The sequence below is a fragment of the Sinocyclocheilus anshuiensis genome, unplaced genomic scaffold, assembly GCF_001515605.1.
Source record: "Sinocyclocheilus anshuiensis isolate Anshui unplaced genomic scaffold, SAMN03320099.WGS_v1.1 scaffold322, whole genome shotgun sequence".
Lineage (NCBI taxonomy): Eukaryota > Metazoa > Chordata > Actinopteri > Cypriniformes > Cyprinidae > Sinocyclocheilus > Sinocyclocheilus anshuiensis.
This window is the reverse complement of record NW_015542366.1, coordinates 140,576-164,150: the sequence shown is the minus strand read 5'-3', so window position 1 is coordinate 164,150 and position 23,575 is coordinate 140,576. Positions and strand designations below refer to the sequence as shown.

At 37.4% G+C, this 23,575-nt stretch overlaps 2 protein-coding genes and 1 non-coding gene across 3 annotated transcripts in view; all 3 read left to right on the top strand.

Annotated features, from left to right (window-relative positions):
* Nucleotides 1-1,709: 1,709 nt before the first annotated feature.
* On the top strand, nucleotides 1,710-1,781 carry trnae-cuc (transfer RNA glutamic acid (anticodon CUC)). The gene has a single exon. It is a non-coding gene; the product is annotated as a tRNA-Glu (tRNA).
* Nucleotides 1,782-2,254: 473 nt separating this feature from the next.
* On the top strand, nucleotides 2,255-5,395 carry LOC107692177 (CST complex subunit STN1-like). Its single transcript, XM_016491138.1, has 5 exons — nucleotides 2,255-2,667; nucleotides 2,915-3,010; nucleotides 4,288-4,365; nucleotides 5,044-5,211; nucleotides 5,349-5,395. Exons 1-5 carry the CDS (start codon nucleotides 2,532-2,534, stop codon nucleotides 5,393-5,395), a joined length of 525 nt encoding a protein of 174 aa, XP_016346624.1. The 5' UTR covers nucleotides 2,255-2,531.
* A 12,454-nt stretch (nucleotides 5,396-17,849) lies between these two features.
* LOC107692111 (SH3 and PX domain-containing protein 2A-like) overlaps nucleotides 17,850-23,575 on the top strand; it is a 92,866-nt gene continuing 87,140 nt past the window's right edge. Inside the window, exon 1 of the mRNA XM_016491016.1 lies at nucleotides 17,850-17,925. The gene's annotated coding sequence lies outside the window, so the exon portion shown is untranslated. The remainder of the gene's footprint in view (nucleotides 17,926-23,575) is intronic.

The following is a 23,575-nucleotide window of genomic DNA, read 5'->3' as shown; positions in this document are numbered from 1 at the left end:
CAAAAATGACGGCGTATTTTTAAGCTTACGCTGTTATTAAAAATAAAATGCAAGTGATCGCGCTGGCGTCTCCATGTCCTGCAGCGCGCTTTAGCTTCCACTCTCAGCGCAAACGATTGGATATGCACCTAACAGCGCTCATTTATCTGGGTTAAATGTTTAATTAATACTGTGAAATGCATGAAGTGTTTTATGTCTGTTTATTTTAGGCAAGTCGTGTTGGTTTAAGAAGGCTAAATTGATCAAACATAATGCTCAACTCACTGTCTGCCGCTGCCACTTGGTCGTTCCTTTAAAATACAAAAACTTGAATTTAACAAACATAAAATGTTCCAAACATATTTCTAAATTAACTTTAAAAGAAACAAGAAGAAATATGACCACTTTGCCATTAAAAACCAAAACTGAACTATTTTAATAGCTGTGTAATGGGGAAGAGAGAGAGAGAGAAAAGTCAGGGTATCCAGTCAGACTCCGGCCGAGAATTCTCATAAAGCTGTTGGACAAGGGCCGGGCCCATGCAGGGCTCTATTCGTTCCCTCGTTGCCCCCAAACTGCCCGGGACCATATGCACCTGCATACCCTGCATAACCAGACGCTACGCCACTGATCTTATTTGTTCTTATCTGTTCATAAAAGTTTTATGTTTAATATAAGCGACTTTGTCATTGTAGCATTGTTGATGTTGTGTGTGTGTTTGTTTCATTAAGAGTAATATTGAATCAACCTTAAGAATGAATTTTGTTTCAAGAATAGGAACGTTAAAGATCAAACTAAGCGCTGCAGATGTGAGAATGCGAGATTTGTTGCTGTTGAGTTTCAATGAATTTTAATGAATATACTAATTAATAAAACTAATATTATTTATTTTGTATTACATATTGTTCATTCATTTATTTTTAACACCGCACCCCCAGCACCCCCATTTTTTCATGGGCTACACTCCAGGGGGTGCTGCAGCACCCTCAGCACCCCTACTTCCCGCGGTAATGGCTGTGCCTCCCCTGCGAGCCGCCACTGGTGGATGACTGTCTGAGAGTTTTGGGTCAGTGAGTTCACATCAATATTTGACAGCTGCATTTATGGCCAATTTCTATGCACTCCTCTCCCATCAGATGCAGCTATTACTCTTGCAAATATCAGTCTTTTATCACCGTTTACGATGTTACAGTGACCTGATACAGATTGGGACGCCTCTGCTTTGAGACGATGAGGAAACTGTCCACCTCTCTCCAGAAAAATAGGACAGTTTTACAAAGGAATCTCAAAGGTAGGATGAGTCAGCACTTCTCTCAGCTTTACAGGTCTGACTCAGCAAAGTTCAAAACACATAAATGGGTTTAGAGAACTGAAATAAGAAAAAGTGAGTATCTAGAACCACCCTGCTGTTACAAAAAAAAAAGGTCAAAGGTCTTATTATTAGCTGGTTTTAAAGGGGGTTTGGGCACTGGCTTGGCCAGATTGGGGGACAGCTAGCTTAAACCTGCAAGCTTGTCAGAAAGAAAGATCTCTAGCCCATATTTCAAGACTTGTGGATGGTAAAGACTAAAGAGGAAAAGCAATCCGAAACTCTAATCTTACTGCACAGTGTTTCACGAGACCCAATGCTCTGTAAAATACAGAAGAGAATGGGTGTATTTTATATATTGAAAAACACAGTTTGACTTGAGTTGCTCTAAAAGACAGACGAGAGTATAAATATCCAGCGCTCCCTGGTGGTCTAGTGGTTAGGATTCGGCGCTCTCACCGCCGCGGCCCGGGTTCGATTCCCGGTCAGGGAACAAACGTTTTCTTTAAAATACTCATCATGGAGACGAGATCTAACCAACTTTTGAAAACTCTGTAAAACGCGGTGTTGTAAAATGATGCTTCATTCTCACCGGTTGTGACTTCCTGTCATAAACTTTGGAGCTCTTTGCTTTTGGAGAACATTTGCTTTCACTAGATGCGTGGCGCCCTCGCCTGGTCACCCGTATACTGCCCCCCCCCACACACACACAATCAGTTTTTTAAAGATAATAATATTATTATTATTTTTCTTTCAGATAGTAACATTATTATGTTTAAAAAACTTAAGTAAACAAACAAACAAATTAACACAAATAAAGTTAAATACAAACATTTAAATGTTTACAAATAGCAACACATTTTACTGCTTACTTTTTTAAAGATTTATTTTTTTTTAAAGATATTTTTGAATTTCTTTAAAATTAAAAACAGGCTTATTTCCCCTATATTTACATTTATGTGTCACCTTCCTTGAGCGTCCTAACACGTAACCTAATTAATATTCATGAGCTTAGCGTAGTTCCTTCCTATGTGCGCAGTGAGTCAACTGCGCAGAGAGCGGAAAAACAAACATGATTCAGTGGGTTCATCAAGCTCCAGCGTTATTTATTTCTTGTTGTTGTGGCATTTAGTAAAACAAGTTAAGTTTAATCAAGATCACTTCATAAGCGCGCAGATTTGCTTGTCGTGTTTATGCTTCTTTTAGTTTTCGGTGCTTAACTTTGTTTTGTCAGTGATGTCCGATGGCAGTGAATCCCGCAGATGCTGAGGCTGATGAGCTGCCGTCTGTGCTGTGGGGTTTGGACCCCGTGTTCTCCGCATACTCGAGACTCTACATAACTGACATCCTACAGATGAAAGAGTCCAGACAAGTACCTGGTAACGTAAAATCAAGCCGTTAACCCTTGGCCCCTTTAATTTTGTTTACTGGAGTTATCTTCAACTACACTGGAATAAAAATACTACAGCACTTTTGCATAAGCGGGAAAGTATTCACATTATTTGTCAGCCACTTGTTTCTTTGTCAGCTGCTGTTTTAAATAATAATTTAAAGATAAGAAGAGTCTGTTCTTATAATGGTGCCAGAAAGCTCCCATATTTGACTTGTGCATGTGATGTTTTGTAGGAGTTTATTTCTACAAGACTCACCCACTCTTCCAGGTGGATGTACTGGGGACGGTTGTTTACAAGCGGGAGAGAGAAGATTTCTACTGCTATGGAGGTCTGGAAAAACAAGATTTTTATTTATTTTTTTATATTTCAACATAAAAGTGCAAACATTTTATTTTAGCATTGCCTCAATAGGTCTATAGTTTGTTTAAAAATAAATAAATAAAACAATAATAATAAATAAAAAGTCAAAAATAAATAAATAAAATAATCTGTTATAAATTAGATCATTTTACACAACGAAAATGCATGGTGGTCAGTGTCAAGTTCTGTTGCAGTTTTTTTTTTTTTTGGGTTCCTCCATAAACTTAAAGGGGTCATATGATGCTTTTTTAAAGATCATTATTTTGTGTATTTGGTGTAACAGAATATGTTGACATGCTTTAATGTTCAAAAAACACATCATTTTTCAAATACTGTACATTATTGTAGGTCCTCTATGCCCCGCCTCTCTCAAACGCTTCGTTTTCTACAAAGTCCCTCCTTCCGACAAGCGCAGTCTGCTCTGATTGGCCAGCTGACCCAGTGCATTGTGATTGGCCGAACACTGCAAGCACTCGTCGGAAATGTAACGCCCCTTACCATAATCGCGAGCTTCATCTTTCAAAATACATGTAAAGACAGAGCCTGAAAGGGGAACAGAGTCGCGTGACAGACACAGTGATGAAGCTGGTATGTGTTTGTGATGTGACCCCCCCTCTCTCTCTCTCTGTCTCGCGCTCTCTCTCGCTCTCTCTGTCGCGCTCTCTCTCTCTCTCTCTCTTTCTCTCTCTCTCGCTCTCTCTCTCTTTCTCTCGCTCTCTCTCGCGCGCGCACGCGCTCTCTCTCTCTCTCTCTCTCTCTCTCTCTCTCTCTCTCTCTCTCTCTCTCTCTCTCTCTCTCTCTCTCTCTCTCTCTCTGCATTTATCCCATCCAAAGTGCACACACACAGCAGTGAACACACACACACCGTGAGCACACACCCGAAGCAGTGGGCAGCCATTTTTTTGCTGCGGCGCCTGGGCAGCAGTTGGGGGTTCGGTGCCTTGCTCAAGGGCACCTCAGTCATGGTATTGAAGGTGGGAGAGAGCGCTGTATATTCACTCCCCCCACCTACAATCCCTGCCGGTACGAGACTCGAACCCACAACCTTGGGTTACGAGCCCAACTCTCTAACCATTAGGCCACAACTTCCTAACTTTAGCACTTGCGTAATTTGTAGTAGTAATTTTGCCTTTTGGTTGTGTGTTATCCTGCCTTGGATCAAAGTGACCCAGGACTGCACCTCAAAAATGGGCACTTGTTGCACCTGGTCTTACTATTTCTTGTCTGTTCTCCTTCAACACACAGTGGATGACAGTACTGGTGTCATAAACTGCCTTTGTTGGAAAAATGAGAAATGGAATGATCAAGGAGAATCAACTGAATGTAAGTTATGAAAATTCTGACACTACATTAGTAACACCAAGTGTTTATTTTATTATTTTTTTACGTATACGTACGTATATACGTTTTCCATTTTAATATATCTTAAAATGTAATTTATTCCTGTGATAGCAAAGTTCAGCAGTTATTAGTCCAGTCTTCAGTGTCAAATGATCCTTCAGAAATCATTTTAATATGCTGATATAGTGCTCAAGAAACATTTCTTCTCATTATCAAAATTGAAAACAGTTGTGCTGCGTAATATTTGTATATTTTTTCTAACATTGTAAAATTGTCATTACTGTCACTTTTGATCATTTTAATGCATACTTGTGGAATAAAAGTATAAATTTTCTATCAAAAATAATTGCTGACTTCAAACTTTTGAATGGTAGTTAGTTTTCAATCAAAATCACATTATATATATATAAACAAAACTATAGGCTATATAGGGTTCAAATCAAGGATTTTTAAAATGGTGATTTAAAAGATTGGAGAAAATGGAAAATAATATTTTCATTGCTGCAAATATTTAATCAGCGTGTATGCATAAACAAACAAATAGCTTTTTTTTTGTTAGAACATTCTCTTTAAAATGAAAGCAATCCAGCTGTAGATGTTATAGAAAATAATGGACATGAATCCACTAAAAGTACTAATCCAGCACTAATGTTAATGTAGGCAGAGATCCTAGCGGATCCTCCAGAGGATTTAACATTGAAGATGAACTCAAACGGCTGAAGGAGGCTGAACGGAAGAGCACTGTGCTGGAGATCGGAGACCTGCTGAGGGTACGAGGAACCCTCAAAACCTCCAGGGATGCAAGGGAGATCAGGGCCACCTCCTTCTGTGAGGGAAAATATTTTTTAGATTCTATTCATACATATAATTAGTTTGTTTAATCCGTTAGATTGAGCTTGTTTGTAAAACACATGGATTCAGTTATAATTATTTTTCTGTAATCATCACTCTGTGTGTGTGTGTAGATAAAGTAAATGACCCTTTGATGGCAGTGCAGATCAACATTACGTGAGTTGGCTACCTATTCACCTTGCGTCCTTCTCGAACCTGATGCTGAGAAACAGAAAGACGCATCTGAATCACGATAAAGGACATTTCTGCAACGCTATGAACAAATGCGTTTTGAGCTGGTTCTGCGTTGTCCTATAAAAAGTCTGTTTTTTTGTATCATTAGCCGAGATGAGTCAAGAGAGTTTTATTTTTATTGGAGAATAATACACATAACCCACAGAGGTCCGAAAAATAAATAAAAATAAAATAAAGTACAGAGAATGACCTCAGATTGAACACCTGCATGTGCATATGCCTACTCAATTATATTCACTTCATTTGGCAAGTTAATTAGAGTTCATTAAAGAAGATTTCGATGTCTTATGACTTATTTCAAATGAAATTAGAACATGTCTGCAGGTAATGTCAATTGCATAACCAGGACAATAACAATACCTTGATCATAATTTGTGAAAACGTACAATTATTTTTTATTGTTTCTGTCAACATGAAAAAATGTTGATCTGTCGTCACAAGTTATTAGACTTTCTGTCACACCCCCTTTTCTAGCAATTTAGGGCACAACTTCAATGACAGATTCGGGGTTTAGTGGCCTGAAGAAGTGGCCATATATGGCTGGAACAGAAGCTTATGTATTTCCTGCAAAAGATGGACTCTGCAGTTTGTTTTAAATATTAATGCTAGAACTTCTTGAAAGCATATGCTAGATCATATAGATTACCTAAAGACTAGTTCTACATAAATTATATAGAGTGAATTTGGGCCATTTTCTGGAATATAATGAAAACCTGACCCTTTTTTTTTTTTTTTTTCAGATTTCACCCTATAGTTATGTACACAAAAGTCCAGTCCATTTTGTATTTTTCTAATTGAATGCAACTTTTTCATTACTAATTAAATAATTCATATAACTATTTAAATGCACATTTATTTAAAAAGTTATATTTAAAAGTGAAATCTTTGTGTGTCCCTCCCTTGTGTTACTCCATAAATGTTGAGAATGATCCAAAAGCATCTTGAGTTTCAAGGGAAGCAAATTTATCTGACCTACTGTACAAAGAGTCCAGATGGTTAATGTTACCAATTGATTAGTGACCTGTTTCTAGTGCTAAATCTTAGGCTGAAACATTTATTAATTTTTCATAATTTCCCCACCAAAATACTAGTTTATGCGTAGTTTATTTCCAGGTATAAATTAAGATTCTGCATTATAAACTTGTGATGTTCATGCCAGCTTGAGTGGACGCTGAAGCAAAAAAAATGTGACCTTTATTTGTCATTAAAAACAGAGAAACCCATTTTTTTAGACAGTAGCCAGTCAACCAAAAGTTCTGTCATTTTAAATGATGGTACATTTTAACAGCCTTGACATTCATCAGTAGTTGTGTCTTTTTGTTTTAAACAGCTTGTTTAACATGGGCCCATTGTCTCAATCCTCTAACCACGAGAGCTACAGAACTGTTCTCAGATCAGTATTAGTGCAGCATCCTCCCCCATAACTTGCACTGGAGTCATTTGCTTTTCCATAGATTCACTACGTTCTCTCGAGAGTGAGCCTTCGGAATATGCATGGCCCTATATCCCACAGGCTTCAACATACTCTGGAAAGAGGGTAAAAAAAGAAAGGCAGTTGTTCAGTCTCATTAGTAATGTTTGTCAAACAGCTGGGTATGCTTTCCTTTTGAGAGAGAGAGAGAAAAGCAGGAGGGGAAATGTGAACCCACATGCCCTTGTTTTAATCCCCAGGAACGGTCTGACTTCCTCTCTTTAACTGGAAGCTTGGCTGTATTTAGACAAAGTGCAAAGAACACCTTCATGCACAAGACAAGGTTCTTACTGGCTTTTACTCTGATCTGGGACAAGTTTTACATGCATCGGTAGGATGATAAAGAGTGTACTCACAACCGCTTTGGAAAAGAAGTGCAGGTTTGTCATCATTAGTCAGCTGAGAATTTGAAGTAGGACTAAGTAAAAATAGGGGGTCATACGATGGAAAATTTCATGCTTCCAGACAGGAAGTGAGCACTGAGACCCTCCTCCGAAGGTAGACAGAATTGCTTCTGTTATGTCATTGTGGGAATTGTGAAACATGTTTTCTCACACACTCAATTCATTAGCAAGCACTGGTTCCCAACAGAGCCCCACATGTCCGAAATGTGTTTGTGTGTGTGAACGTTACATGAAGCTCCCTTGAGGCTCTCCCTAGACAATCTGCTGTCTTGTCAGCTTTTGTATACGACACATTTCCTTAGCTGTTTCCATCTGTTAAATCCTTGTCATAGGCCACTACAAGACATTCATGCCACAACATGACATGAATCATGATTGTTTGCCCTGTGTAATGGCTATTAAAACACTTTTATTCAACACAAAACTCGAGTAAAGCCATGATTCTTTCTTTCTTTCTTTCTTTCTTTCTTTCTTTCACCCCAAAATGAAAGTTCTCTTATCATTTACTCATCCACCTTTTGTTCCAGATGTTTTAGACTTTCTTGTTTTCAGTGGAGCACAAAAGGAGAAAATTTGAAGAATGTTCATGCTGCTATTTTCCATATGTGGAAATATCCACAGAAGCAAATGGTGATTAATCTGATTTAAAAGGACCATAAAAGTTGTCCACAAAATGTGTGCACTTTATTCCAAGTCTTTTTAAAGTCCCTACAATAGCTTGGGCTTACAAACTGACTTTAATATTGTAGGTTTAATTAATATGTGCATTAATGACGGATGACGTAGGACGTCGGCGTTGCGCATGCGCCGCTCAGAAGTGACAAACGCAGAAGCGCAGGGGAGAGATCAAAACAAAACAACGGTCACGAATTAGAAGTACAAACTGAGGATCTGTAAAGAAGAATGTTGGAGGATTTCGATATAAGCCAAGAGGAGACTAGTTTTCCTTTGCTAAAGTAAGGAAACTTTGCTTCCTTTGCTCCTGTAAACAAATGTTGGTTTTCACGAGACTCTTTGCTTATGCGCAACTCCGACATCTTACATCATCCTCCCGGAGCTGCTTCTGTGTACAACTGTTGGCGCAAGCTAGATTCAAGTGATTATTACGTTTTGAATATGGATATTTTTCTTACAAAAACGCATCGATTCGCTACAGGAGGCCATTGTTCACCCACCGGAGCCATGTGAGGCACTTTTTATTATGGATGGATGGACTTTATTTCACTTCTTTTGGACTGATGAACTGCAACACACGCTGACTGCCATTAAACAGCTTGGAAGATTAAAGTCAATTTTTAATATAACTCCGATTAGATTCATCTGAAAGAAGGAAGTCACATACACCTAGGATGGCTTGAGGGTGAGTAAATAATGGGCTAATTTTCATTTTTGGGTGAACTAACCCTTTAAACTAGCCCCCCTCCCTCCATATCCCACACATATCCTATACCAGAACTCGTATACGTTTATGTACTGATAAATGACTCCTGCTGCATCCTGCCTGTCTTCAATTTCCGTGTTTTCATTTCCCCTCCTTCTCGCTTGTTCCTTGTCTAACATGACATCTTGGAGCACTAAAGCTCATTGCTCCTTTCTGTAGAGTTACTGTCTGCCCGCCGCCAGTTGCGGAGCGAATGCTATTGCTTTCAGTGCAGCTTGATTACATCATAGAGAACAAATGATGTCAGTGCTGCTGGTGACAACATGTGTGGGCTGGAAGTGAAGCTCTGCCTCAGTACAGCAGCCTTCATGGGAAATGGCTTTCTCTCTCACAGTAACTAATGATGTCGTCACCCATGAAGAGAAATAATCTCAACAAAAGGATACTTTATCAGAATTGTATCATATTTTCAGTTCATTCAATGCATACTAATTGTTTCTAAGATGATTGAATGACATGAACTAATGATGTGTTTGTTTATGATGTTTTGTTTAGCTTTTTATTTGCCTGGGATGCTGGGTCTGGCACTATCGAAGGGCTCTATGATGAAAGATGGGATTGTTGAGGGGGTTTGATAGGCCACGTAGGTGTAATGGAGCTGAAAAATAGCAGTACAGTGTTCACTCGCTGACAGTTTTGTCTACACACCACCAGTTACAACATTTCGTTGAGGCGGCTGGCTAATCGCTCCCATTCTCAAGTGTCTGACTTGCAATATTAAAAATCAAAATTCGCTGGATGATATTTGACCATTTGCAGATTATCGGTTTGTTACAGTTCCTAAATCTACCAGCGTCCTTGTCAGTGGATAATAAATGTCTTCCGCTTTCACATATTCTTTGGGTTTCAGAAGAGGTGTTTTGCCCCAGGTTGCTCTGTAAGGCCAAAGGTTTTGATGCTCAAAGGTTGACGTGTACGCTGAGTTGACACTTCTTCATCTGCAATTCTCCAGGAAACGCGGTGCACTTCCTGTACCGCATCCCTTTCTGGGAGCTGGAATGTGCATGTTCGTTTGCATTGGGATGAAAGAGGTGAAGAGGGTGACCAGTGGCACCAGCAAACTGGAAATGACCACAAGAAAATGCAAAGGAAGTAGAGAGAGAATGAGTGTCAAATGGGTTTGTTCTTTGGATCATTGTTGATCACAATGCTCAGTGAGGAGGATCAGAAAGCTATTTCATCTTTTGCTCTCTCTGCCTTTATCTACATATTGTTTAATTAATGATTTACAAGTAATGATTTAGAAGTTATCACTTCCTGTGGGAAATTTCCTTTCCAGAATCCCGTTACCAGTGGACCCGCCTGCAGTTTCACAGCTTAAACCCTGCAGTAAACGCTCGCCCCTTGAGACCTGGGCTTGGAGCAATTGCCAAATTTGCTGTGATTGGAACGCATTTATAGTACTTAGCCTCTGAGTTTGTGGGTCTTAGTTTGGGTCAGTGTGTTGTGTGGGACAATGTTTGTTCTGAATGCTTTTAATAGAAATATTCAAGGTATGTCACTGGTTTTGTATTGATTTTTCCTACAATTAATTTAATAGGAAATTTGTACAGAGGGACAAAATTATCTGGAACTAGTTTTACCACCTCACTAAAGATGATGGCGGTCAAACTATTCCCTTTTGATTGTGTACATTTAACATGACACAGCATTTTAAACCCATTTTACTTTGTAATGTGATATTTCGGAGTGAAATAGAAATTTCAACAAGAAAAAAATGTCAGATGAGACTTGATTTTTATATATTGGGCATTGAAAAGTTGTCTCCATTTGGTTCAGCGGCAGATTTGTTTTTCACAAAGTATATATTTTATTTAATGAATGTATTAATAAATCTAATAATATTTTGTTGATTTGTATTTAATTAATTTTTACAAGATTTAATAATTCAAAATTAAAATGATAAAATTATTTAAATCATTTTGATTTTTTTTAAATTTAATTTTACAATGTGCACCAATTAATTTTTCACAATAACACCAGAAACATGTTTTAGAAAGTACATTGTGTAAATTTGAATTTCATTAAATTTTCTACATTAAGTACTCTCCATTCCTCTTGTTAGTGGTGGACCCTGGCATATGCATTTGCCTTCGGTGACACAGGGCAAGTTTGCTTGTTTTATTAAAAATTAAACTGTTTATTAACGGTTTATTAAAAATACTCAGGCTGGTATTAATGTGAAAACTGGCTCATCACACGATTTTGAGGATCCCACACTTCTAAAATCCCTAAGTGTAAATTAATTTAATGTCTAGACAAGATCTTTAACTTCTTGCTCAGCATGATGAATAGATATGTTGCTGTTTTCACATCACAGATTTTAACTCTTCAACCAGCTGAATAAAAAATGCCATTTTGTGGCCATGTATGCACTATGGTTGGAAATATGGTAGATGGATAGTCTTTTATGTGTCTCCTGAAATAGTGTCTTTAGGCGGGGTCGAGTTACTTAAGTGGTGAGGCTTGTACTTTAAGCTCCACCAAGACTTCAAGCTTAAAAACTCCTCATGACAAATCTGAAGACAAGACGACTGCTTTTCAGTAAGTTTCTCTGGCTTTACTTCTTACTGTCTATTCGAAAAGCTGCAAACGCTTTTTATTTTGAAATATGTGCTTCAGCTGGACATGATAAAGTCTGATCTGCTGATGTTAATCTAATGCATGATTATAAGGAAAGGTTTTTGATGAAATGCAGAGTTTTGTTCTTTGAGTTTGGTCTTCTAAGACACTTCCTGGTCGTATGATCTGAGTGTTTGTGCTGACTTTTATTTATTTATGAACAGTATAAAATGTGAGCGGCCAAACCTTTGAAAGTGTAGTTGAAGTTTTTAATCAGTGGGTGATGTGCTTTGTTTGCTGCCATACTTTGAAGATTATTGTTGATTCTGCAGGTATTGAATTGCTTGAAGAAGGCTTTTGTGTTGCATCTCTGCATCTCATTGGAAACAGAATCAGGGTTTTCTTCTCACAAATGACAAGTATGCTCGTATACATATATTCAGTGTCTCTGTGGCCTCCAGGAATCCAGCTGCTTTGTCTTAATCTTGTTCCTTGACTCCGTCATAGGATAATTATTTGAAGAGGGAGGTCTCCATTGTGTTACGTCTGTTCTTTTATGTCTAAGGATTTTCAAGAACACTTGAAATCAGGACCCTTTGTTGCATGCTTTTCAACAACATCAATGGATATAATCAAATCCAATGCCAGAGAACAGATGTTATGGGCAAAAGGCTCTTTTCACCACTGTTTTTACCATATGGAAAATTTTATTGCTCAGAGGTTGATCTTTCATAGATCAAGACTCTTCATGGAGTTCTCATTATTTAAATATCTACTTTCATATTTGTTTTCTACAATTGCTTAAAATAAATAAAAACGGATACAAATGAGACAACTATTGAGATGAGGTAAAAGCATAGAGTACTTTTAGAGTACTTTTATTTGAGCATTTTGAAATCACTGATGTTTGACTTTGAGCACAATTTGAGACATTGTTTAGATACTATGCCTAGAAATGGCCCTGGCATTACATTTAATCTAAGACAAAAAATTGATTAAATGTAATGCTAGGGCTGTTTCTAGGCATAGAATCTAAACAATTAGATATTAAAGAGATCTTATTTGTTCTTATTTCTTTTCTTTTCTTTGAGTAGCAAGAAATGAAATCAGAAACAAAGTTTATGGGTAGTTTATAGCTAGTTTTTGATTTTAGGACTTTGGAAAGAAAGATTATTTGGTACCACTTTACAGTTAGTTAATGCATTAACTAACAATGAGCAATACATTTGTTACAGAATTTATTACACTTTGTTATTTTTGTTAATTATTATTATTTATAATTATTACTAATTATTTTATTGTGGCTATATTTTATTTGTGAAAATGTATTCTTTTTATTATTGTTGTTGTTGTATTAATTCAATGGGCTGAACTAAACCACCTAATGTAACAGAAAAATGAAGCAAATGTTTATTACACATTCTTGGAGCTGTTTTTACTCAGGGTGTGAGCATTGATCAACTGGTGTCTAGTTACAGTGTAGAAATTTAGAATTGCTTTTTACATTTTCTGAGGAAGATGCCTGTTAAAAACCCACTGTTACAATCCTACGTTGTGGGTGGTTGCTAAGGCATTACTAAGCAGTTGCTAGGGTGTACTGTGTGGTTGCTAGGTGATTGCTTAAAAATGAAAATTCTGTCATTTACTCACTCTCTGCCAAACCTGTTTCTTTCTACTGCTGAACATAGTATTTTTTTCCCCCATACTATGCAAGTCAATGGCTACCGTCTACTGTTTGGTTACCAACATTCTTCAAAATATCTTCTTTTGCATTCAACAGCTGAAAGAAATTAATACAGGTTTGGAAGAACTTGAGGGTGAGTAAATGATGATGGAATTTTCATTTTTGGATGAACTATCCCTTTAAAATGGCAGGTCATAAACTCAGTTGGAATGGCCAGGTGAGTGGGACACTGTCAGTACAACGGACAGAATAGAAAACATTGTAGTGTTTTATTAGCAATGTTTGGTCAAAGACCTTCAGGTATTTTTTATTTTAAAAAAAAAAAGCCTGGAAAATGTCAGAAACATTGTGAACATGGTTTAATATAGAAATTTTACTTGTGGTGGATGTCCTGTTGACTTAGTCTCTTTTGTTTCAGTGCTATTTTCGCTCTCTGGGACAGTGAAGTTGCACTTGATATTTTGGGCGTGGGCTTTCAGCAATCCTGTTTTCCACTGTGGTTGCCATGAAGATGGTCCCAGCGATCTTACACAAACACACGAGATGATTGAGGCTGCTCTCCGTGGTGAAATGACATATTACAGTTGGGCAGAGAAGGGCAGAATCAGCAACCATACATGCCAGTCCGGTCAGGGGTCTTTAAATAACTCCTGTAGGAGTTACTCACACACACGTGGAGTATCTTTTTAGCACATGCTTTCAAAGAAAGCCTCTCACGCACTCTATCTGACATTCACACACTTTTCCAGGCACGCGGTGTGTCATAAGCATGTATCTGTTTGGATAGCTGCACACACACTGTGGGAAACAGCGTGAGGCGGTTTAGTCAAGGCCATTTCCCAGCATTCTGCTAACAGAGGAGGAACTTTAACCTGGCACAATGCAAATACTCACAAGCATGTAAGCCGTCTGTCTCACAGCACAGGTCAGAGCCTCCTCTATCTGTCTCTCTCTGCAGCTTCACCACAAACATCTGCCTGTTTCATATGATAGCAGGCATATTTCATTACCCACAGAAAAGCTGATGCCACTTCCCACTTTATGGTCCATGACATAATCTTTGATACATGACAGACTATGGAGATGAGGTAAATCAAATGGTTTGCTTTTCTAATAATCGAGCCCAGTTTCTTTCACAACAGATGTGAAAGTGTTTCGCGCTCTGTCTGCTCAGTACTCTGGGTTTACTGCTAGTTTCAGTGTTTCAGAACTGGAAAATGTTTCATATCATTTAGAACAATCTCTTTTTAAGCACTGTCACCATAGTTTCTGCAAGTACTGTAAAATTATAAACTGATGAAAATGTCAACGATGCTTGCCTGTGCAAAACTTAGCGCCACAATGTTAAGGCTGTTTGTAATGTGTTTGCAGGGTGATGTGTAAATTGTGTAAACTCTATGTCACATTCTGTATCGTGAATTTATATTGAGTTCTACAATTTCCAATGCCACAACTAAATCTAATAATCTGAACGCCAATAAAACGTATTCTGATTTTTTCTTTTTGCTAAGCGCAAAACTCAGTGCTGCAGCGTTAGGGTTGTTAGCGTGTTGCTATGTGGTGGCTAGGGTGCTTTGCTGGGTAAACACTAGTGCTTTGCTGTAGAAACCAGCTAAAACCAGACTGGTTGGGCGGTCTTAGCTGGTTTAAGGGGGAAGTAGCAGATTTTAAAAAGCCAGCAAAGACCAGCCTGACCAGCTAAAGAAGTTGCCAAAACCCTTCTAAAACCAGCCTGCAAACCAGCTATGGCCCGGCTAGAGGACCAGCTAAAACCAGTCAACCAGCTTAGGCTGGTTTTAACTGCTTTTTTTCAACAGGTCTAGGTGCAAACCTCGGGATCACTGTGTTAGGGTTGTTAGCGTGTTGCTGTGTGGTTTTCAAGGTGTTTTGCTGGGTGAATACTAGTGCTGTGCTAGGTGCAAAACTGTGTGCCACAATGTTAGTGGTGTTAGCGCATTGCTTTGTGGTAATTGGGGTATTCTGGGTGATTGCTAGTGCTTTGCTTGGTGCAAAACTCAGGACCACAATTTTAACTTGTCGCTATGTGGTTGCTGGGTGTTTTGCCGCATGAATGCTAGTGTTTTGCTAGGTGCAAAACTAGGTTCCATTATGCTAGGGTTATTAGAATGTTGCTACGTGGTTACTGGGATGTTCTGAGTGATTTCTATAGGGTATTTCTAGGTGTAAAACTTGGTCCCACAATGCTAGGGGGTTTTAGCATGTTTTCTCTGAGTTTTGCTGGGTTAATGCTAGTGCTTTGCTAGGTGCAAAACATAGTACCACAATGTTGGGGATGTTAGAATAGAACTAGTGAGCGCTGAATGAATTCCTGTGTCTCGCCAGAAGATGCCATCTTTTTGGTGCACTTAGTGTCCAAATTCACTCACTCATTTTCATTAACTCTTTTAAAGGACAATGCAGGGAATAGTGAATTTTCATCTTGTCTTCAGGGAATAGTCTTCTTTTTGCCCTATTTATCATTTGCCAGGTGCAAATGTAATTGTTTAAACAATAGCACACCTCCTCTCAGCAAGCTACACAATTTGAGGTCTCATTCATGTTTATAGCACATGTGGTGTGAGAGAAGTTAAGTGCAGAATTGTAATAACAAGGGTTTTTGGAAATTCTGAAAAAAGTATGAACAGCAGTGATGCCTGCCTGAGCAGAAATCACTAATAAATGCATGGAGTAACTTGTATTTTGTTGGTTACCATGGTAAACAGACATGCAATACTCTGCAATACGGAGCAAAAATGTGGCAATGTTTAATCATGTATTATATTTTTCACATCTATGGCCTAAACAAGCCATTACACATACACATTACACTGCAAAGACACACATTACTATGTGCTTCATACACTTTGTGTTGACAGGGTTGACAGGAGATCACTAAAGATCACAGTAAAACTTCAAATCTGTTAGATCCCAAGTGTCACAAATACAGCTTCCAGACACTTCTCTCTCCAGGATCAGCTCAGACATGCTGCTCACAGTAGAGAAGACCTTGAACAGGCTTGACTTGTCTGAGTTTAGACCCTGAGAGACATTGTCAACACACTGTCCTGCAGCCCATAATTGGTGGGGCAATTTATTTGAAGGCTTGATGCTAGAGAGCTGTGGTTGGAATATCATGCTGAAATGAGCCTGTAATATTACACACTTACTAGGTGTACACTGCAAGGAAATGTGCTAAATGTAAATGAAATGTCTTACAGTTAAAGGGGAAAAGAATGTCATTTGTCAGGTAGTTAATCTGTTTATATCAGCTGTGGATTGTTTTAATTGGCACTGGGAACTAGGTCAACTACAGATGCAAATATATATAATAAAATAGATTTGTAAATTATTTGTTAACATGGTTGCATATGTTTTTGTGAGACTGCAAGGAGGTGTGATTTTTTTATTAAAAAAATAAAATGTGCAATTTCCAAATGGGAACTTTAAAAATCATGATTTAAAAAAAAAAAAAAGCCAATATACATATTTACATGCACATATTTAGGATGTAGTGTTATTTTAATATTATTTATATACTATTACTGTTAAATTTGCTTTTTTATTTATATTTTCAGTTTTCATTTTATTTTTAGTTTATTTTTTGGTAATGTTCTTATGTGCTTTTGTCCTTTTTAAAATAATACTCTTTAGGTTTAGTTCATTTGTATTTCAGTTTTATTATTATTATTATTATTTGTATGTTTTTTTTCCAGTTAATAATTTTGGTGCTTTTCATCTGATATTTATTTATTTCAGCTTTATTTCAATTAACCAAAATGTTTTTAATAATTTCAGGTTTAGTTAACAATAATAACTCTGGTAGGGTGTTTTGGGTGGTTACCAGGACATTGCTTTGTTTATTTTTTTTTTATTTATGTTTTTTGGCTTATTTTATTAACTGCCAAGGGACAAAACTCTACAAAAGTATTTCTTTCTTTTTTTCCCCAATGTCATTCAAACCTCAAAAACAATAGTCTTTATTAGGAGTGATCTTAACATGGCAGTGTGTCATGAAAGACGGATCACACATGTCCTGTGTTTAGAAGACAGAGGAAGCTGTCCCATCCACTGCTGAGTCGGGTGCAGGGCAGAGGCACCCTGCAAGTATCCCGTCCAGGGGAAAATTCCTGTGAACAGGTCAGCAGTTCCCCTCATCTCTGAGTGCTCGGTTCCGCATGATGTCATACTGTCTGCTGGTGGCCTTGTGGAGGAACTAAACGTCTGATCTTTATTTCTGTTGCAGGACAACAGAACTGGATTTGTTAGGAATTGTATACACGCAGGAAATACTTGTCCCTGTCTATACAGTGGCGTTTCCTGACCACTCAGTGCTGTGATGTCATTACATATCTCGCTCTTGAGTTTTAACCCACTTTTTTTGGCCTAAAAATGAATGGCAAATATGCTTTTGCCAAGCAATGGCAGGTTAGAATGTCACACACTGTAAAAAAATAATTTTGTGATTTTGTTATTTCAACTTATTTTTTTTGTGTAGGCATAACTATATTTCCATAGATTATCCAGACAACAGGATATGTTACGTTTCTTTGTCCTCAACCAGGCTAAAAGTTGAATGAACGCGTGCAATTGCTGTTTCAACTCAACTCAAAAATGCAGGTTGAGACAACTGCACAAGACGAAATCAACAATAAATGATGATAAGAATAAGTAAATTTGCATATTTGCACTATGAACTGCTTCCTGACACATTTCAGAGCGTAGTGAAACAATTGTTATAGTGAAATCATCATCCTTTATACCGAAATGTGTAACTAAACTGTAGAGATTCTAATTGTCTTCTTTCTCTTTTCAGGTATATCTCATCAATGTCACATACTCTGACTCCACGTCCCACATCATCTACAGAAGATACAGTAAATTCTTTGACCTTCAGGTAGGCTTGCTTAAGTTTAACAGTTGCAAGTCTCTCTCTCTCTCTGTCTAACTTCTCTTACTTTTGTATTATTTTCTCAGGTAATGGGTATTCACCTCAGAACTGAGTTTAATGTCTTTTTAATGTCGGTCTTATGCAAGCCGGGGCTCCCTCTTTCTCACTTTTAAATGTGTCTTATTAGCGTGACACATTAATAATGGTGCATTTTCATTCCCAAAGCAGTAGCAAGTTAGAGGAAATTATAATAATGGAATAATAAGGAGAAGAAAGAATGCGATATGAGTCTAATGCTATTTAATGTAGCATGCGTTAAAAGGCCGGAGCCGAGTGGTTATGCTGAATGACATTTATGGGTGTATTTTACAAATTAAAGTCTAACTCTGCGACAGAGCTCTCAGGATAGCGCTGCCAATAGGAGTATTTGCTTTGGAAGCAGAATGGAGGAAAGACAGCGTTCACACCCAACCCTTCAGGTGCAGCGGGACCCCTCTGTAAAGTCTGGAAGAAAAATTTTATATGTTGGTGTGTGAGGACGTGTGTAGGGTTGAGATGATTGTGCACATTTAGTTGCAGTGTAAGCATGTCTCTATGAACATGTCTGTACAGTTGGTACAGTACAAAAAAGTTAAAGGAAAAAGTACCATAACGTCATGTTTTTTGGACATGTGCAGTAGTAATGTGTTGTCTTTTTGGATTTACACTACCTTTCAAAATGTGCTCTTATCTGCATTAATATAAAAACTTAACATTGTGAAACATGTTTTACATTGTAAAAGAACTGTTTTCTATTTGAATATATTTTAAAATATAATTTATTAATGTGATGCAATGCTGAATTTTCAGCAGCCATTACTCCAGTGTTCAGTGTCACATGATCCTTCAGAAATTATTCTTATATATATTTTTTCAGGATTCTTTGATGAATAGAACGTTCAAAAGAACAGAATTTATTTGAAATACATATCTGTTTTTAAATGTCTTTATTTTTTTTACTGTCACTTTTGACTGATTTAATGCATCCTTAAAAAAACTTACTGACTGAAAGCACGCAGGTGATGGAGATTTACCGCTGATTACAGAACCGGCTTTACTGATAAGATGCGCGTTAAATATCGCATGCGATTTATCGTGCAGCCCTATAAAATTCACTGATCTTGAATATCTGGTCATGGAAATGGATTGGTCAAAACATACAGCAACCCTATACTGGATAGTGGATATGCCTCACGGTAATACTATTGTAACCTTTTGAAGTACCTTGAAGTTATGATTTGGTACTATGGTATATCATAAAAGAACTGTTTTCTATTTGAATATATTTTAAAATATAATTTATTAATGTGATGCAATGCTGAATTTTCAGCAGCCATTACTCCAGTGTTCAGTGTCACATGATCCTTCAGAAATTATTCTTATATATATTTTTTCAGGATTCTTTGATGAATAGAACGTTCAAAAGAACAGAATTTATTTGAAATACATATCTGTTTTTAAATGTCTTTATTTTTTTTACTGTCACTTTTGACTGATTTAATGCATCCTTAAAAAAACTTACTGACTTTATACTTTTCAATGCTAATTTAAATAAATACATCATGGTTATGCCACCTTTTTTTGATAATGTACCATGTTTTTTTGTACATAAACCATAGTAATGCCATATTTTTGGATATGTACAGTGCCAGCACTTTGTCCTTTTGACGAGGTAACAGTCAACCAGTACCAACTTAATTTGAAATACCTGGAATTTTTAGGTAATTTCAAAATTGTGTTCTCCAGGCTTGAAAAAAAGTAATGGAAATGAATAGAATGATAAAAAAGCTATTGAAATTTCTGACATTTTGATGTTTTGTCAGCTTGAAATTAATCTTAGTGCTTACAATCCATTTGAAATACGTAAATAAATAAAAATAAATCAAATAAAATTCTAGGGCTGCACGATAAATCGCATGCGATATTTAATGGCGCGTTAAATATCGCATGCGATTTATCGTGCAGCCCTATAAAATTCACTGATCTTGAATATCTGGTCATGGAAATGGATTGGTCAAAACATACAGCAACCCTATACTGGATAGTGGATATGCCTCACGGTAATACTATTGTAACCTTTTGAAGTACCTTGAAGTTATGATTTGGTACTATGGTATATCAACATACCATTATCTTAACATCTGATACCATCACTGTATCAAGGTACACTGTTCCTCAGTACATTTTTTAGGGCCCCATGTATTTGTGTGTGTTTTTTGTAGTTTGCTCTTCTGTATCCATCTACGGTCTGTTGAGGTGATTAGTCTTCTGTCTCAAAGACTCCAGTGTTTAACACAGGACTAATGGCGGCCATGCTGTGTACTAGGTGAAGTCAAAGCCTCCATTGATAAGCTGAGAGTAACCCAGTCAATCAGTTCCCTCCTCTTGAGTTCCTGCCTCTCCATACAGGAACAATAACAAACATAAGGAAAAGGGATGTGCCTTTTACGAGATTTCAGCAGATGTTTCAGATCATTCTAACAAAGTATATATAATATACTCGGCTGTGCTGACTCTGCTGACTATGCTTTGTGGTTTTAGTAGTTTTGTAGTTTTAGTAGTTGACTTTGGGTTTAGTAGTTGCTTTGCAAATAGTAGTTGGTTTGTAAATACACTTAGGTTTGGGTTTGTGTGTTTGGAACAGTGATAGCGAGTGCACTACAGTTTGGATTCAGTAAGATTTGGAAAGAAATGAATACTTTTATTCAGCAAGGATGCATTAAATTGATCAACAGTGACATTAAAGATTTTTACACGATTACAAAAATCTATACATGTGAACTTTTACAACAATTTTACACCAATAGTGTATTTGTACTCTAAATGCACATACAATCAATGGTGATGTTGTGAATACTGTTGAACACGTTCAGCACTGTGTTCATCTGAGCCACAGCTGACTGGCAGGCTCTGATTGATTCAATTCCCAAAGTTACTCTTAAAATTGTTTCATTGCCTACGTGCATCATATTGGTTGTAGCAACAATAACACCAAATGTTGTTGTCTGTCACAGTGGTTAGGAGAATCATGGAGCAATAAACCATTTGGTAAATGTGCATATGGATGGTTTTGTTTTGTATTAGTACAGTCATCAATCCTTAAGATCCCACTATCGTTCAGTGTTACCACCAGTGCACTGTTGGTTAGCATTGTGCATAGTGTATGAAGCTTAGTTGAACTCCAAGTTAAACAAGTGAACTGTGCTTAAAAGCTTCCCCAACACACTGACAGCTGGTTAAACACCATTTAACCATTTTGTAACATTCCACAGTTCATTTAAAATAAAATCAGTCATGCTGGCCAAGAAAAAGGTCCTGTGCTTTCATTCAGCTAGTTTTCTGTTAGCTGAGCCGAGGTCTTTAGTTATCCAAACACACGTGCAGACTCAAATGTATGACGTCTGCAGGTTTGGCCTTTAATTGTACCTTGACAAAGGCTATCTGAAAGTCCTTTAATTATCCCTTACAGACATTTACCATGGTAGAAATAAAGATGATATTTATTGAAATGAAGTCGAATTAAGGAGAGAGAGAGAGGGAGAGAGAACGAACGAACGAACGAACGAACAGCGAACGCATGCACCCACGTGCAAGCGAGCGATTGTGAAGCACAGAATGCGCCGGAGAATTGCAAGCGGAGTCGGTCTGGGGCTTGAGTGCATGTCAGGGAGGCGCGCAGAGTGATAAAATAATATTTAATTATTGACTCCTAATTTGAATCTGTACATTATAACGAAAACAATACCTTAAAAATGAAAAGAAGCCAGTTTTTGCAATCAGATTTTTTTTTAAACCGGTAAACTTCTCAGTTGAAGGATCCAGTAAATGAATGCCTTCAAACAGTAGCCTAAGTTCAAAACAGCTACAGAGAAAACCCGACCGATTTCATTAGAGATGGCTTAGAGTCACCTCCAGAATTATTATTTTCAGCGTGTATTTGGCTTAAAAGCACGAGTGTTTTATAATGGACGCTGCTGAAGCCTGAAGGTGTTTTTTTAGATTCTGAATGGATCCGTATAGAAGCCTGTACAGTCAGGTCAAGGCAGTAGGTTTAGTGATATTTTGGCGTCTCCTTGTGGTCCTGTTTGATATTGCAGCTTGGTGCTTAATTGTATTAAAAATGCTCTAAACATTATTTTTGTTATTTTTTTTTGTGCACTATATAGTAGGCTATATAGATACATTGTAAAAAGGTATGGGGGAAGTAGGGGGTTACTATTTGCCCGTCACTGTATGCCATGGAAGAAACTGTCAGTCAAACGTAGGCTGCACAATTCTGGATAAATTGATCACAATGCTTAAAAAAATGGGGGCATAAATTAAGAGTATACCCACTTCTCCAGGCACCACTACACCACTGACTATAGTTTACAGTGAAATAGCCTACCATGCTTACTGCAGTTGTTAGTGCAATACAACTGTGGTTAGGCTGGTACAGTATGTGCCTTGCCAGAAAGATTCTGAAAGCCTCATACTCTGTTTAAAAGAGAGGTCACACTTATTTATTATGCTTTTACAGTAGTAATATAACTGCAGGAACTGTGCTAGTTTGACAGGTAACTATGGTAAACGTTTGGAAGGGATAAGCCATCTGACTTATCCTTTATGTTTGTACTGCATTATAAGCATTAACTGTTGTATTTTGGTGGAAATGTTGTCGATTCCCGCTAAATAATCTACTTAATTTTTATTATAGTACTGGCAGATATATAGTTATCGTTCTAAATGTCTCTAAGCTTCTATTTATTTTATAACAAATACAACTCATTGGTGCCTGGCGACGTTGCTGCAAAATGATATTACACTGCTTCTTGCACCTTTTGATAGTTTGATACTTTCAAAGTGAAATGTTTGGAAGGGTGTTCATTTTTATTTGAAACAGCTGCACGTGAATCTGGAAATGTATTATTCCATTTGTTGTTATATGTATCACAGCAGTTTGGAAATGAATTTCCTGGTGAGTGGCACTTAAAGGTTAATGCTCTATCGCATTTGAAAATAATTTACCACCTAGTGTTAACAAAAGCAAACGTGAGATTAAAAACACATTTGATGAAACAACCATTCCAATTTTAATTGCCTTTACAAGTGTTTGAACTGTTTTATTATGGCTAGCAGTGCTGTACCAGGTGAGCTACCGAGCAAGTTTACTACATCAGAAAAGCTGTACACATATGGAGAGGGTTATGTGATTCAAACGTGTATTACAAAATCTATTATTTTACAAATCATGCATTATGGTACAAGCATTTTGAGACCATAACATAGTATTGTGCAAGAAGCCGTGCAAAAAATAAGTCTTTATTAATCAATAATCTGGCGCGTAATCATAATTTGTGTGGTTCACAGGTTGTTGGTGTGTTACTGCCACTGAGTGTTCATTTAAAGTAAAAAGATTTGTTTGTATAGGTACGTTTTGCAAAAATGTTGGTAAAGGCATATTTCTTTTCCAATGAGCCTCTGTGGAACAAATATGGTTTTGTAGAAAATGATCTAAAAGTAGTGATAATGGTTTTACCTATGGTTATCCACGGTAAAACTACGGTTATTATGCAAGCACTATGGTCAGTTTTCTTAAGGGGTGGGTGTATATTCTTGGATGTATATCAGGAAGCCT

What these genes read in the sequence shown, in the direction of transcription:
- LOC107692177 (XM_016491138.1), top strand. Translation starts at nt 2,532, where the DNA reads ATGGCAGTGAATCCCGCAGATGCTGAGGCTGATGAGCTGCCGTCTGTG. An exon ending in TCAAGGAGAATCAACTGAAT is followed by an intron (nt 4,366 to 5,043) that starts GTAAGTTATGAA and finishes ATGTTAATGTAG; the next exon opens with GCAGAGATCCTAGCGGATCC. An exon ending in GATCAGGGCCACCTCCTTCT is followed by an intron (nt 5,212 to 5,348) that starts GTGAGGGAAAAT and finishes GTGTGTGTGTAG; the next exon opens with ATAAAGTAAATGACCCTTTG.